General features: G+C 43.7%; 1 protein-coding gene across 1 annotated transcript; it reads right to left on the minus strand.

The window, feature by feature from the left end:
* Positions 1-362: 362 nt before the first annotated feature.
* Positions 363-15655, minus strand: LOC120952388 (NCK-interacting protein with SH3 domain). The gene is made up of 8 exons (XM_040371692.2): positions 14598-15655; positions 14270-14454; positions 11686-11835; positions 11325-11418; positions 9817-11250; positions 9401-9622; positions 5751-5923; positions 363-5667 (listed from the first exon to the last, which is right to left on the minus strand). Exons 1-8 carry the CDS (start codon positions 14623-14625, stop codon positions 5476-5478), a joined length of 2478 nt encoding a protein of 825 aa, XP_040227626.2. The 5' UTR covers positions 14626-15655; the 3' UTR covers positions 363-5475.
* Between the last annotated feature and the right edge of the window lie 972 nt (positions 15656-16627).

The following is a 16627-nucleotide window of genomic DNA, read 5'->3' on the forward strand; positions in this document are numbered from 1 at the left end:
CTTTTTTTACCCTCGTTAGACAAGTCCAATAGGAATGTTCAAGCAGCCTGTCCAATTTCAAACATATGAAGTTCACTTCCAATAAGAATGAATCAAGGAAGTATCCGACAGCTATAAGAACGCCTGGAAACCCCTGTATTGTGTATGCGTGTGTGTGTGTGTGTTTGCGAGAGACAGTAGTAGCCGTGTGTAGTGTTCAGGGTTTGTTTTTAGTGTTTCGTTTTGTTTTTATCGGCTCTTCTTCTGCTTTCTTGTAAGCTTGTGTTTTCGACTTTTGTTCGTTTTTAAAAGCCTGTTTTTTATTGCTGAATTTACAGTACACTTCAAACATTTGCAATGTGCAGTTGGCCAAGGTTAGACTGTTTCTTTTCTTTCTTTTTTTCTTGTTTTTGGCTGTTGCTAGCTAGTTCTTTGCCAGTTTTCAAGCGTGTCCCCATGACGTCATCAAGCTTTATCTTTTTGAGTGTGTGCTACAGTGCAGTTTGCGGTTTGACTGACAGGCAGGCAGGCGTATCATGAACAAGTAGTGTATCAGCATCCGCCGCGGTCGTCGTAACTATTTATTTAAACTGTAGAGTTAAAGTTTTTGTTTGTTTGTTTCGTTCGTTTTGTTCGAGATTATTGTTTGAGAATATACACAAACCCAAAAATAAGAACTGTAGCGAGAAATGGATGGCCAACGTGATGAGTAATGTGTATGTGCGCGTGTGTGTGTGTGTGCTTGGTACTGTGAGAAAGAAAATGTCTGTCAATGTGCACTAAGCTACGACACAACTCGGAAGCACCAGTTCGTTCGGTTTTGAAATGAAAAAAAAATACAATTCTTCATCACGTGCATTCATTATTACGAACACAAGCAAACATACACACACACCCATACATTGCACACGTCTCACGCCCCCTGAAAAACCCTTCCCCCTCGGCAAACGAAACAACTCAATTATGTTTGTGTAAAAACATGAAACGACCTAAAATATCCTATAGAGAGATAAAGAGATAGAGAAATAGAGAAAGGTGCTTCGCGAAAAAAAAAAAACATTTCGGGAGATTCAGGGTTTTCCAGGGGTTCTCATAGCTGTGGGACACTTCCTTGACTCTTTCCTGTTGGAAGTGAACTTCATATGGTAATTGGACTCTATGGCACTCCCTTTGGACAGGCTCCTTGGAAATTCCTATTGGTTTTGTCCAACAAGGGTGCTATAGAGTCCAATTCCCATTACATTAAGTGCATTTCACGTTAGAAAGAGTTCATTAAGCGTCCCACCGCTATGAGAACTCTTGGAAAACCCTATAATGACAGGGAATACAGCTGTGTATGTGTGTGTGTTGCGTAATTTAATAGCATGTAAAAGAAGAAGAAGGAAAACAAGCCCATCCAGTGAGCGAGCGAGGAATGTTTTCTTTTACGGGAAAATATTTTTTTTAAAAAAACAAAGGAAAGCTTCTTACTCTTCTCGCCTGCACGCGCGCTCAGTTCATTCAAAATGAAACACAATGAGGAGAAACAAATAGGCGCGCAGGCGGCGGCGGCGGCGGCGGCGGTGGCAATAGAAAGCTGAGGCACAGTTGTGTCTGCATAGGTGTGTAAGGTGAAACTAATTTAGTTTTAGTAATGCAATTGTGTAAAACCGCGCGATAAAAAAGGGGGCACGGGAAGTTTTACACGCTTCCCAGGAGGGGGGGTGGAAACAAGTACTCTCTACGTTTCTTTCCGCTGCTGTGCGCGTGTGTGTGTGTGTTTAATTTCGAGACTAATTAGGTAGCGAGCACGTGTGCAGCATTAGCAGCGAAGCAAAAAAGGAAAATTATTCAAACAAATTAAGCTCAGTGACAGGTTTGCTTACAAGCGCGCACAGAGCACATTACACACATTAATCGATTTAAACAAACAAAAAAAACGAAAATTACATTTACTGTGTCTCTCTTTCTCTTGTTCACACACACACACACACACCCACAAAACCCCCGCATCACACCACAAACAAGCAACACACGCCGCAGAGGACAGAATTGATCGTTTTTCGAGTTGTGCAAGTTTTTATTCTAGCAATATAGATGAAACATCGCAAAAACGTTTTTAATGCGTTTATATGCGTGTCAGTGTGTGTGTGTGTGGGGTGTGCGTGCGTGTGTTAAAACCCCTAATTAACATGACTAGTACGTATAATTTTTGTTTCATTGTTTCATGAAATGAAATGATAGACAGTAAGCAAGTTAAAGAACGAAAGCAAACCAACAAACACAACCAAAATCAGGAAGCCGTGCAAACGCTGCAAACGCTGGACAAGCGCTCTCCCCCAAGGGAAAAAAACAGAAGTGGAGGAAGGAGGGGGGGGGGGAGTGACCCACACCCAATTTACCCCAATACATGCGTTGGCTGAATTTAATGAGGTTTAAATAAAAGCACAAAATCTTACAAAACAAAGAGAAAACATTAATACAAAAGAAAAACAACCTTCCCTTCGGCCTTTTCTCTTTTTCTATGTTCGAAATTTCGGTTATTTTAAGCAAAACAAAAAACCAACAACACAAAAAAAAGGCACAAACGACACAGAATCAGAATTGTTGTTTTTTTTTTTAGAGTAACATTTCTTTAACTTTCATTTAAAAGTGTTTCGAGTGTTTGGTAGGATTCACGTTTCGCAAAGTTGTTTATTTATTTGTTTAATTATTTGTTTTTGTTTTTCTTCTCTGCCTGACTTTGCGTGTTATTGCGGGGGGCGGGGAGGGGGGGTACTATTTTTTGTTGTTGTTGTTTTTTTTTCTTTAACACAACACTGCACACACTACTGTTTAGAGTATGGTTTAGTTTGTTTGTTGGGTGTGTGTGTGTGTGTATGTGTTTTTCACTACGGAACGGCGTCTTTTTTCGCTTTGTTTGCTGCTGTTCATTTCATTTGGCATCCTTTACATACTTTGGAAGGGTTGTGTGTGTGCGTGTATTTAAAAAAACGAACAGTCGGCGCTAAGGTAATTTTACTTAACTAATTAACTTATTTATGTGTGTTTCGTTTCTCTCTCTTTCTCTGCGGTATTCCAGCTTCGTTTGCCAGTGTTTTAGAATATTAACTTGCGTTCGTTCTTTTCCTCTCTCTCTCTCTCTCTCTCTCTCTCTCTCTCTCTCTCTCTCTCTCTCTCTCTCTCTCTCTCTCTTTCTCCTTCTCTTTTTCTCTATTTCCAACTTTACACTTTTACGTTTTTAAATGCCTCTCTGCATCGGAACAACGCGAACGATCGATAATGTTTAAAAGCGTTATAAATTATTCGTTTAAAAAAACAATCCTACACACTAAGCCGTCTACTGTACTTGTACTTGTACGTGGACTTATTACACTTCATATGAGCTGTGGAGCTGCTCGTAGCAGGTTCGTAGCTTCACGAAGGGGGGGTTACTCGTCCTGGTATGATGAACGGTTCGGTGTGGGTTAATTGGCACATTTTGGGGTTTGACAAATTCATTTCATTATGTTCTATCCTGCGCCTAGCCTGTGTAAGCGTTATATGCTTAAGTCTACCGAATGCGTATAATAAAAGAGAGAGAGAGAGCGAGTGTGTGTGTGTGTGTGTGTAAATGAGGTTACTTTGATAGCTAAGACTAGGTCGAAACGGGCCACTACACAAAAAGGTAAAAGTAATGCTGTATCACATAATTAATTAACGCTTATTCGCTCTATAATGATGGCTTATAACGTAATCTTTGGATCTGTCCGTTGTTCCGAGGCAAAGTTTAAGAAAAAAAAATGCAACCGCCAACACACTCCAAGGGCCAATTTGGGAAATATAAAGCTTATAACAATCTGGCGATGCCAATCTCAACCGCTTTCTTTTAAAGCTCCCCGCAACAGTAAGCGAGTTTTGCGTAATAGAGTTCATTGCTTCGATTGGGGGGAAATGTAACACACACACACACATACTTGGCTTACATCATTTTCACTTTTTAACAGGCAATTTGATAGAATTGGTTTGTTATAAAATGCCTGTGCGTGTTCTTCTCTTTCTCCTTTTGTCTTGCCTCTGTACCTCTACCCTAACTGTGTGTGGCGTGGGAAGGATGCGTTTAAATGCATTCTACGTAAGCGGCTTTACGGTCGCCCTTTACGGGGTTCTAATTAACACGCACCCATACACACACACCTCTATATCGTGTCGGTTAACAATATCGCAAAAAGTGGGGAAGAAATTGCACTGTTTGGGCGCGGCAAGGGTTGTGAGAAGGATGGAGCATATTTTATAATAATCCTTCTGTAGCGATATTTATAACTCGTACTACAACTACTCTGTGCCAGTGTGTGTGTGTGTGTGTGTGTGTGTGTGTGTGTGTGTGTGTGTGTGTGTGTGTGTGTGTGTGTGTGTGTGTGTGTGTGTGTGTGTGTGTGTGTGTGTGTGTGTGTGTGTGTGTGTGTGTGTGTGTGTGTGTGTGTGTGTGTGTGTGTGTGTGTGTGTGTGTGTGTGTGTCTATGAGTTTCCTTGTTGTTGTTTGAGTCACATTTCGCTTCGCGTACGATTGCGAGAAAACAGAGATCGCGTCAATGGCAATGGGAACAACAGGCCTAAACACTGGTCTATCAAACAATCAAACAACCGCGTGTCCCCGCCGACAAGTAGCAGCTTCTAGTGCACTTTTTTTTTTTGTTGTTAAAGCAAATCACTACCACACAGCACACGCACCGGGGTTGGCTGGATGGTTGAATATATTGGTTTGGATTGGTTAGATTGCTCTTTCAGCAACCGTTCCCTACCACGGCGTTCATGGTTTAACAAAATGTGCTACCGTCGTGTGCTGTGCTGCCTCGTTCCGTAAAACGGTTTCAGACTCATTTCGCTTAGCTAAGAGTTTGGTTACATCGTAATAATAAATAGTTTTGCGGGTATTTCATACTCCAAACGACGTTCGAACGCTTTCTCTCTCTCTCTCTCTCTCTCTCTCTCTCTCTCTCTCTCTCTCTCTCTCTCTCTCACACTTGTTTGGTTAAAAATGTAGCCTTAAAAAAGAACTCTTTGATGTAAGCATTTAACAGGGAAGGTATTTAACGAACGATTTTTTGTTTAACAGACTATTGTTTGCTGCTTGCCTGTTCCGCTTAGCAGGCCCGTAATTAGTAAACATGTCCCGGTAGAGCTGGATGGGGAATGTGTGATGGGAGGAGAGGGGCAATAGGGTGGCGGGAAGGTGAAAGAAGCCAGGATTGACTAGCATAACAGGGAGAAGGGACGATCGGCCGTAAATTCATAGCTATTACATCACCAAACAAAAACCACTAACGTTCAATATTTTGCCATCTTTCTCCATCCTGTGTGGCGTCAAATCTTTCTATCTCAGATCAAAAGGGTTCCGTTTGTACGCATCGTGTTATCATGTGTGCTTAACGCTTAACAATAATAAATATATCGTTCGAGCCGGCGCAGGACAGCGCAAACCGTTCGCCCGCGCCCGAAAACAAACTCGCTGCACGCTGCAGCAGCAGCCAAACCACTTCACGCTTTGAAGATTTGCGGAAACTCGTTCGCTATTTCGCGCACAATCTGCTGGTCGCTGGCGCTGCACTCCGTCTCCTCGCAGAAGATGCGGGTGAAGATCTTCATCAGGTCCTGCTTGCGGTGCTGGTGCTCGGGATAGTTGGTGTTGCGCAGGATCTTCCGGCACAGCTCCAGGTACCATTTGCGAATCTGGGCATAGGGCGAGGAGGAGAAGGGGCAGGGCGTTAGCAAAGGAACCGTCATCAACCTGCAGCATGCGCGCCGCTACTTACCGGCTCGCCGGCGGACAGATCGGACAGCTGGCGCACGAGTATGTCGATCAGCACCTTGTTGTCGTTGGTGTAGAAGATGGACGCCGTCTCCGGGCGGCTGAACAGATCGACCAGCATCTTCAGCACCGGGTTGATGTTCATCGGCGTGTGCTTCAGCGTGTGCACTGGGTCCTCTGCAAAACGTGTTGGTGTGTGATAAGAATTAATGCTTTTTTTCGAAATTACTACGCAGCGTTTTTTTATACATATTTGAAACCAAACTTATTACTTAATTATCTAATCCTGATTTAACCGAAATAAAAACACTTTTGAGTGCTTAATCTAATATTAAATTGCAAATTTTCTGATAAAATTTCAATCAACTCTTCTAGTTTTGATAAGAATTAATAAATTGGCTCAACTCATAGGCGCTTTATGTGCTGTAGGGGAAGTCAGGGCTGGTTCGACACTGTGTGTTTTTGTCGATATAACTTTTTGAAGAAAAAAATTAGTACACATTATTTATGTCAACTGTTTCGAATATTTGAGTCACATTTCACTGATCAGAAACCTGTCAATTGTCAAAAAAAAAAAAAAATAAATAAATAAATAAATAAACACATGGTGGTTCTGATTGACAGCCGATGTTATTTTTTACTGCTGGGACATAAGGAATTCATTCAACAAAATTATAGTTTCCGTGTTAATAGTATTGTTTTGTAAACAATTTTGATTAGTTCTGTATCAAAGTGCGTACTTTTTACATTATACTATATAGTATAAAATGTCACTAACACTTGTGTGGCCAATGTGGGTAAAATCCGACCGACACTCGGTGGTAGTGTAATGCTTATTTGTAGCATGTTAACTTTTTTATATCGTAATTGGAAAGTGCTTATATTTTCTACAGATGTCTCGTAACTATGCACGGCAAACGTTATGATCAAGCTGAGCAAACACGCAATTAAAAATACCGTAGAAGCTTTAAAACTCGCGATATCAACAAACCAAGGAGGTTACAATTGTGGAATTTAGCTATTATTCTCTCGTCGAACGTTTGCCAAACTCGGACTCAAAACATGTACTTAATATATGGTTTAGGCTTATGAAAATTAATATTGTTATGGCTTTGACCGTATTTTAGGCTTACTTTAGGCCGGATAGGCTTAACTGAAGAAAAAAATAGTCGCTGGTGTGGAATCACATTGACCGATGTTCGACTTTTGGCTTAGATTTTATGAAAAAAAGACGATTACTGGAAGATACTGGCTGCCGGGTTATTTTTTAAAGGAATCTTAACCAATCATTCCGTAAACCAGATGCTATCACCGCAGCTTCTACTATATGGCAGTCTTGTCCGATGCTATTTGTAATGAAATTTTTGTTCTTGCTTGTTACTTCATTCCGATACGATATAGGGTAAATGTACCTATAGTGGTGGTAGTACCAATAGTGGTGCTATTGCTCTAAAATGCGGTTCATAGGGCAAATCACAAGTAATTAAGTTATTTACGTTAGTGTGAAATGTTCTTTAGCCTTTTACAAAGGGTTTAAAATTTAAATGAGGCCATTCCGTTACTTAGTGACCGAAAAATCCATTATTTTGTGAAATGGGTCAACATTTTTCCAAAATCCTTAGGATTTCATAACGAAACTCATTTTTCTGTTAACGTTCTAAACGACCACATAACCACGCAATTATTAGTTTTTCAACATAATTGTTATGTAATGTTATTGTTTTACTAAAATTATTTGCCTTTTTACCATATTTATGCATTTTTAAGTGTTTTTTACCATAGTGCCATTATAGGTACACAGAACAGGCATGTTCCTATAGTGGTTATAGTTCTAAAATAAATAAATACAGGTCGTTTTAGATTTTTTCGAGGAAATTTTTGGCATGAGGTACTGTTTTCCCTAAAATAAGCAACAGAAATGATTTTTATGTAGGTAATTTACCAAAAACAGGCCAAAATTCGCTTATCTGGCTGAATGATAAATTGACTTCAAATCAAGCACACTCTTCCGGGTGTTGGTTGACGACAGGTGTGATGCAGTACTTTAGTGAATAGTTTCATTAATCAAATTTATACTTTTTGTTACGATCAAATTACGCAAGAAACCAACATTATGGCAGTAATCGTTGCTATTCATACGAAAACAGCTTCGAAACTAAGTTTCGTTAATATTATACACCGTTTTTTATGCATCTTTGTTTACCACCACTATAGGAACACAATACGACGACTATAGGAACCATACCACCATTATAGGTACAACGAAGCAATCACAAAAATATGTAATTATTCGTAAATTTGATGTGTTTCATGGTAAAAATGGTTGTGATTGCGAAGATAAAACATATTCCAATTGCTATGTGTTAAAATATTCAGAAATTGTCGTTCCTGACACTTTAAATCCATTAAAACACATCGGTACCACTACAAATTGCACCACTATCGGTACATTTACCCTACTTTGTTGAGCTTCAATGAAAAACTACCGGCCATCAGAGTTTGTTGTTTTAACAGTTAAAACCAATGCGTCGAGATCACCCCACAAGGTGTCGATTTTACCCCATCATGGTGTCGATCTTACTCGCACTGCAATCGTGATGCAACAAAAAACACCCTTTTTTATTTTTATCAAAATGTTATCAAAATCAATCCAGGAACCGTAGTTTCTCGCAAGTGAAATGGAACATAATGAATTAAATAAGCTTTTCCGATGTCTGCTAGTAAGTTTAAATTTGCAATCAGTATTGCAATCAGGAGAAAACCTTAAGGTGTCGAAACTACCCCCAGTTCCTCTACTGTTTCAAAGTTGACACCATTTTTTCGATAAAAAAAAACATAAAGAAAAATATTTATTTTAGTTCCGTGAAAAAAATAGCAACAAAATGTCTACTTTGATCTGTTTTTTTTTAAATTGATTAATTAATAAAATTATTAAAAAATAATAAAAAATAAAAAAAAATTAAAATAATTAATAAAATTTGATTTCAACTGTAAAACTAGCCATGGGAATAACAATTTATTTTTCAGAATTATGCTTTTCGAAACTAAAAATATAAAAGACTTCCCATTTCAATTTAAACCATTACAAACTGCTCCCAACGAAAGGAACCTCAAGAAAGATTTTTTTAATAAAATCATTTAACAAATTACATTTTTAAATATTTTTTTTAAAACTGTGTAAACTTTGAAATAACAGAACATGAAGACAGAGCTTGAAGAAGAGGTGACATATTTACATCGAAACCAAAAAATCAAATCAAATTAGCAAATAAAGACGGCTGTAGTGTATACACATACACAAACACATTTAAAGTCAATCATATTACTATTATTTGAATAAAAAAAGCAATTTTAAATCGAAATATTACATTACATTACATGAAAACAGTACATGAAACGTTAAAAGCAACTGTTTATGTGTTGAGAACGTATAAAAGTGGACCAAAAAGAGAAAAAATTGATGACTCAATAAAACAAAATGATAAAAGAAGAATAATCCAACGACAAGCGATGCAAAATGAAGGAAGATGTTAGAGCAAAATGAGTTGAGTAATAAATTATTCAAATCATCAGTTATTTCAAAAACCATCTGCAGCTTTAACAACACTCCCGGCCTGTGTATCCAGGTTTTGATAAAAAAGGTAGCCAACTTACCCTCCCGGTTGATCAGCAGCAGTATCTTCTCGGTAAAGGTTTTGGCCGTCTTGAACTGCTCCATCGCTTCCAGCACCACGTTCTCGGCAAAGTTGTCAAACTGCAGGTTGAACGACAGGATCAGGTTGATCATGATGTCGGGCAGCACCTCCTGGACGTCGCTCTCCGGCGGCGTCTCGATAATGTTCAGCAGAAAGATGATGAAATCTGCCCGCAGATGATCTGGAGCGAAACGGAGGCAAATTAATAAAACCATCGGTTTCGGTTTGAGCAGTTACAATCACGATGCTTGATGATAAGAGAGTTTGATTGAGAAATGTTTGATTGCTGTTGTGCTAAAGATGTTGGGCTGATCGGTGGTTTGGCTAGAAGAAATTGCCTCCACACGCCTAAAATACCAAAAAACAAAACCCTACCTTGCTGATTGATCGGCATCCGGCGCCCGATCGAGAAGATGATGATGAGCATGTTCGCCAGCTCCTGCAGCTTCTCGATGTTGCGCGGGTTCGACACCATGTCCTGCACGAGCTCGAGCGGCAGCACCGAGCCGAGCAGTATGTCGACGGTGGTGTAGTCGAGATGGCACATCGCGCGGAACGCGGCCAGCAGCAGCTTCCGGATCGACCAGCGCGTCTCCATCTGGTAGTACAGCACCAGGTTGATGATGCTCTGGTACTGGTCGCACGCCATCTCGCTGCGGCAGATCTTCGGATCGGCGTCGGTGAGGATGCGGATCAGCTCGGCCAGGTACTGCCGGATGTCGGCCTCGTCCTCGTGCAGCATCCACGTGCGCTGCTCCGAGTCGTTCTTGCAGTCGGACAGCTCGGCAAAGATCAGCCGCAGCCGGTGCGCATCGTGCGTCTTGCTCAGCAGCCCGTCCGGCACGTCGAACGGGGCGGCCAGATGGACGGCGACCGGCTCGAGATGGCGGACGACGGCCGGCGGCAGCAGCACCTCCAGCTCGGCCAGCACAACGCGCAGCGCGACGCAGGACAGCTCGTGGCTGAGCCGGGTGGCCTTGCGTATCGCGTCCACTATCTGGTACACCTCGGCCGCTTCCACCCTGGCCGGCGGCTGCTTGGCCAGATCTTCCGCCGGCTCCGCCGGTTCGTCGCCGGTCGCCACGCTGCTCTCGCCACACTCGGCGCCCGAGCCGGCCTCGCGCTCCGTGTCGCTCGCGAGCGTACCATCGTCCCCGCCGGCCGTCACACTGCCACCGCCGTCGCCCCCGCCAGCCGCTCCCTCGGCCGGCCCGACCGGTTCGTCCTCCTCCTGTGGCGGTGCATCGTGCGGCGGCTCCCGCACCGAAACCGGTTGCGGTTCGGTCTCGCTCACCGTCACGTCGTCGTTGTTGGTCGTCTCCAGCTCGTTCAGCTCGTGATCGGTCTGGTTTTCGGCCTCGGTCGGGGCACCGGCACCCAGCGACGGTTCCTCGCCCGCCCCGCCCCGATCGTCGATGCGCGAGATGGCCGTTATCTCGTCGCTCGTCGTCGTGAGCGTGCCGGTCGTGGCGGTGTTGTTGCTCGTCGGCTCCGTCTGCTCGGACGACACGGACGACAGCTCGGACAGGGTGCTGCTCGGTTCCTGGCTGGCCGCGGCAGCGGCTACGGCGACGACCGCCGGTGCCTGCTGCTGCTCCTCGGTCTGTGCCGGGCCGCCGCTGTGCTTCGTCGCCAGCACGCCCGTGCTGGGACTTTCCTGGATGAACTGGGGCGGCACCTGGCCACCGACGGCCGGGCTCGATTTCGATTTCTTCGCCGTCTGCATCATCACCGGCTGCTGCTGCTGCTGCTCAGACGGTGCAGGCGGCGAGTGTCGCTGGGGACCGTTCTTCAGCGGTGCCGTGCGTTCTGTGCCAACAGAAATCGAAATAAAAGAAATTAATCGAACGTGTGCTGGGGCGCGAAGTAATCGCTCCCATTACCGCTCGAGCCGTCGTGCTGCTGCTGCTGCTTCAGGTGCCCGTTGCTCATCTTGATCGGCGAGGGCGGTTCCGATTCACTATCCGTCAGCTCGTACTGCGCACAGTTTGCGGAAGCGGAAATGATACAAAAATCAACAAAATTCAGGTTAGCCAGTGCGAAGATGCTACAAACGGTTCTATGTAGGGCACGGGAAATGTGGCCCGTCCAATTTATTTTTGTGTTTCTTGTGCGCCCGACTGGGAAGCTGGCCAAATAGGTCACACACACACACACGCTCGCGCTTTCACACACAAAAAAGAAGCGCTAATTATGTGTGGCTGTGTGGCTGTGTGTGTGTGTGTTCTGCTGGGTTTCGCCTACCTTCAGCATTTTTTCCAGCATGCGCTTCTTCTCCACCAGCCGGCTGATCAGTTCCTCCCGCCCGATGATGCCGTTTATTTCCTTCTCCGTCGACAGCCGCAACGATTCTATGCTGGATTCGAGAAAGCCGTTTAGAAAGAGTGGATTGACCTGTTGGAGCAAAAAAAAAAAAGGCGGAATGAAAAAGAATCATTTTAAGGAGAGTGAACCGTTTGCTCTGAATGGTAAACAGCAGCATTTGTGCTAATATAACCGGTCGACTCAATTCGATAAGGAATATAAAGTGTCAAACGAGTACTATGCACTCAAGTTGTCACCTTATCTTGACAAAGTTTGGCACACTTTCTTGGCTTATTTGTCGAAACAAGATGCTCTAATATGCCAAAACAGTTTAACATACAGTGAAACCCGGTATAACGAGTTTAATCTGTTCCTGTGACTTACTCGTTATACGGGAGGCTGCAAAATGTCACTGTCAATGTCATAAAAAAATCTGACTGAAACAAAATGTCAGCGTCACGTACTCAATTGTGATAATCAGAGGTGATGCTCAAACAGCTGATTGCTAAAATGTCACCGAGTCATTTGACACACCATTTACACAACCAGTTACTTCGTCATGACTTTTTTTTTTACTGTGATAAGTTCTACAAAATGTCCCTAACATAGTCATGATAATTTCCAACTGAAACCAAATCATGTGAGCATCACGAGCTCTACTGTGATGATCAGAGGTGTGAAACAGTTGGTGGGACCATCACATGCTTGGTGACATTTTGTACAACCCACTCTTGGTCAGTCACACGGACTCAACATTTTCTGTCGGTGATCATCGCGATGGTTATGGGAGATATACGGTGCTTGTGCGTGGTTCCATGAAACATAATGTGCATGCTTTCTCGCTGCAATGCTTTGTCATTATACCCAACTACCCAAAGCAGACAGAGCGAGAAAGATTGCTCATTTTGTTGCTTGGGACCATACGCCAACTATATCCCAAGAATGATTATCACCGACAGAAAATGTCATGACCAAGTGATTGACACATGAATTGGGTCCGACAAAAAGTGTCACCAAGTATGTGATTGGTCCACCAACTGTTTGAGTCTCACCCCTGATCATGACAGTTGTGTACGTAACCCGGCAAAAAAAGTCATGATTATGCTTGCACCGGCATTAAGCTCAGCTTGGCAGTCAGAGGTATCGCGTTGGACTCAAGCATTCGCACGTCGTGTTCGGCATGTCAGGCCGCACTTTCATCGAGTATCAGCAGTGAACATCAAGCTACCACGATTTTCGTAGTGCATTGTTTTCGGTGGTTAAAATCTCGCAATGCTCATGACATTTTGCAGCACTGACTGTAATAATAATTTGTATGAAAAGTTAAATAATTTGCTCCAGGACTGTATTGGTTTAAAATTATAAAGCGTTCGTTCATCACAATAAAGTATCCCATCAATGCAAAAATGTCAAAAACATAAAAATCTCGTACCTAAAACCCCTTAAGAGCGATCAAAATGTATTCGGCAAATGTAAAATGTAAATGCAAAAAAATACCGTCAAAAATCCCGCTCATTGCTTCCTTCTTAACATTTCCTGTATAATATTCATGAGTTATCCTTTCTGTTTGCCTAAGCACGTTAACCCGTACAGCCAAACGGTGACACTACACAATACTCCAAATGCCAATAAAAGTGTAAAAAACAACATTGAAAAAAAAAACAGAAATCCACACTGCCACACGTTAAACTACTTTCTGAAGAACCCCTCAAATGGTGGGTGGGTGCGGAATAAGCGGACCGCTGCGAGCAGCAGATAATCAAGCCGCCTATTCAGCAGGATGAACAGGACACGGTGAACTCGTGCAAATATATGCTTCCCCTCCCACCTACCCCCCCCCCACCCACCCCTCCTTCATCGCATTTAAAATTACCGCATACGAACAACAAACGCAACACGCAGCGGCGAAAACGAAAGCGCCTTGCCCCCGGTGCGGCGGAAACCAGGATAAGCAAATGCAAGGCACAAAAAGCTCAACACACACACACACACACAACGCCCCGGAGTGGGGTTGGGAGTGGGACAAAACGGTCGCGCGTTTCGACAGCAGGCAATTGCTTCCCTTAGCACAGGGGAAAAGAAAACACGGAAGGGCCTTATGAGAAATGCATGTGCTGTGTGTATTGATTTTCTCTTCACGCCTTCACGGTGCGGCACGCGCACGGCGAGGACGATGGTGTGCAGGCCTGCTTGTGGTTTGATGCTGTGTGCCAGCGTGCGGGAGTGTTTATTAGCAGAACACTCCTCCCGTCCCCGGCTATGCTAATCTCAATAGGGCTTTTCGCAAACATGCTCCCGACCGTGCCGCGGGATGCATTTTCGCACCGCGGAGTCCCCGGGATGCTGAGGTCGTGACCGTAATGGTGGCCATACCCTACCACCCCTACCATTTCTTCAGTGCAGTGTGTTTTGTGTCTGTATGTGTGTGTATGTGTGTGTGTGTGTGTGTAAGTGACCCTCTACTTCCTGGAAGGGCGCGCGCGCGCCATATCTTTCCCATCAAACGGCAATCTGCAGCGTTTACCTTCAGCTTCATCACGTAGTTGGAAGGGACGAACCCGATGTTGCCCTTCATGCTGACCACCTGCCACCAGTTCCGCTGCCGGGCGCTCGTCTGATGCAGGATGAAGTATTCGCCCTCGTCGAAGCTGATCGTCTTCGGGTAGACGGCGGTAAAGTCGTACAGCGCTTTCAGCATCTCGAACGACTCTGTGAACGGGTTGCGGTCAGTTTTGGAAGGGGGGGGGGGGGTGGAGGAGATGGGGAAAAGAAAAAGAGAGAAAAAAGAAAGAAAGGCATAAGTTTGCTTGGCTAACGCGCGCGGAAGGGAACACTCCGTTTCTAATGCTTACCAGCATCCTGCGACATGCTGTCTACCATGTTTGCTCCTCTTTTTTCTTGGTGCTGGTTGTGATGGGGGTTGTATGGGGGAGGGGGAGGTAGGATGGGAGAGTGCTGGAGCTGGGGCAAAAAGTTCGATGGACCTTCCCGACCTTCCCGAGCCCCGATGTGGTTGATTGGTGATTGCTGGCTGCCGCTGGTCCCAAAATTCCAACGGCACAGTTCGTCCACCCTTTTCCTTACTTTTTGTTGCTGTTGCTTGCTTGCTTTCTTTCTGCAACTGCTGCTGAGCTTAGCTCATCTGATTGCTGGACGAGGAATGCTCCCGCGTATGTGTGTGTGTGTGTGTGTTTCTGATGGTTGCTGATTGTTCGCCTATGTTTCTCCTGGGAGATTTATGTGCGTGCTGCTGTGCATTCCAGCATCCGAAAGACCATATCACACGGGCCGAGCTCTTCGTATCCACACACAGAGAGACACACACACACCGATGCACACCAGCACCACCACCACTGAGGTTTCCTGCCCTTTTTCGTTTTGGCCAAGGACGCGTATGTGTGTGCAAAAAACCTAACGCACGGGGAGTGTGTATGTACACACCCGGGAAGCACACCACGGCAGGGGTCAGCGAATCTCCTCTGCAAATCGATTGATAAAAATAAGCACCAACACACTCACACACACGCGCGCGTACAGTGCGAGTGAAGCTAAAGAGAAAAACAGGGCTGGAGCGAATGTGTGTGTGTGTGTCGGTGTGCGTGTGCTTTGGTTTGTTTTGTTTTGTTTTTGTCACAACGCTCAGTGCACGCACGCACGCACGCTTCTGCACGGAATGGGAAAGGGAGCTGTGTACTGCAGGCCGTAACACTCGCACTCGCACACAAACAATCTCTGCACTTTGTGGGTTCGCTCGCGGCGGTTTAAATTTACACTGGCCCACCAGCACTGGCTGCGTTTGGGAACTGTTTGGGGGGAGCGAAAATCCGTCTCGGCCTGTTTGCCTCTTTCCGTTTTGCGCACTTTGACACAACTGTGCGTGCTGCATGTGTGTGTGTGTGTGTGTGTTGCAGTACGAAGGTTTGACAGCCGATGGACGGGAGCGGCTTAGCAGAAAACCCAACAGATGGCGCTAACTTCCATCGCTGCTGTTTTGTTAGATTTTCGAGCAGTTCGAGTAGACTGCTCGCATTGTTTGCGGGTGGAAATCTTCAATTAAATATCAATCGTTAGTGTTTCTTTTTTATGAGCGCGTCGAGATGGAATGAATCTGTAAATTATATATATATATATATATATATATCTGTTTCGGGAGCAGCTAACTGAATTTTAGGAACAAAAAAAAAATACAGCTGCAGGAACGGATAAGGAAATTTGAAATTGCCGTTAGCTGGTTGTTCTGTTTATGGAAAGTTGAAATTTGTCGGATTTAAAGAATGTTACCATTTTGGGGACAAGTTTTGATTCCCGAACAGACAAGTGCAGACATTTATTGTATGTGATTGATTTATAAAATTGATGGATACAACGATTTTTGAGACAGGCTTAATTGTTAATTTTATTCAATTTAAATAAAGACGATAAACAGGAATGACTGATTTGTTTTCTAAAAAATCTAATAGATGCATTCCTTCGTGGACTGGTGCAAAGTAATTTGTAGAAAATTGGTTAATATATACAGCGATTGAATGTTTTACTCCTGTAATGTTGTTTATTATAAATATGCTGTGATATATTGACAAATTTAGCGAAATATGGCTACAGCAAACTAAGCAAATTTAGGCTTAGCTAAAGACTATGTTGTAAAGCTTCGGCGTTCCTTTGATGTAATGGCAGTTGACCAGATGTAGTCATATTTATATTTGGGCACTCCAAGAAATTGAGCACGTTATGCAATATTCTCACATATCTACAAGTTCAGTTATAAGCAGCACAATTCTCTAGTGAACAAGATTTTTAAGCAAATGTTTTATTTTTATTTACCACCTTGAAACCTGTCGTGAAATTATTAGACACACTTTATATGGCATTAATATTCTCCAAG

This window comes from Anopheles coluzzii, chromosome X, assembly GCF_943734685.1.
Source record: "Anopheles coluzzii chromosome X, AcolN3, whole genome shotgun sequence".
NCBI classification, from domain to species: Eukaryota; Metazoa; Arthropoda; class Insecta; order Diptera; family Culicidae; genus Anopheles; species Anopheles coluzzii.

Coding starts and splice junctions, on each gene's coding strand:
- LOC120952388 (XM_040371692.2), bottom strand. CDS start 14,625: ATGGTAGACAGCATGTCGCAGGATGCTG. Junction 14,455..14,597: donor CAGCATGTCGCAGGATGCTG/GTAAGCATTAGA, acceptor ACCCGTTCACAG/AGTCGTTCGAGATGCTGAAA. Junction 11,836..14,269: donor ACTACGTGATGAAGCTGAAG/GTAAACGCTGCA, acceptor TTGCTCCAACAG/GTCAATCCACTCTTTCTAAA.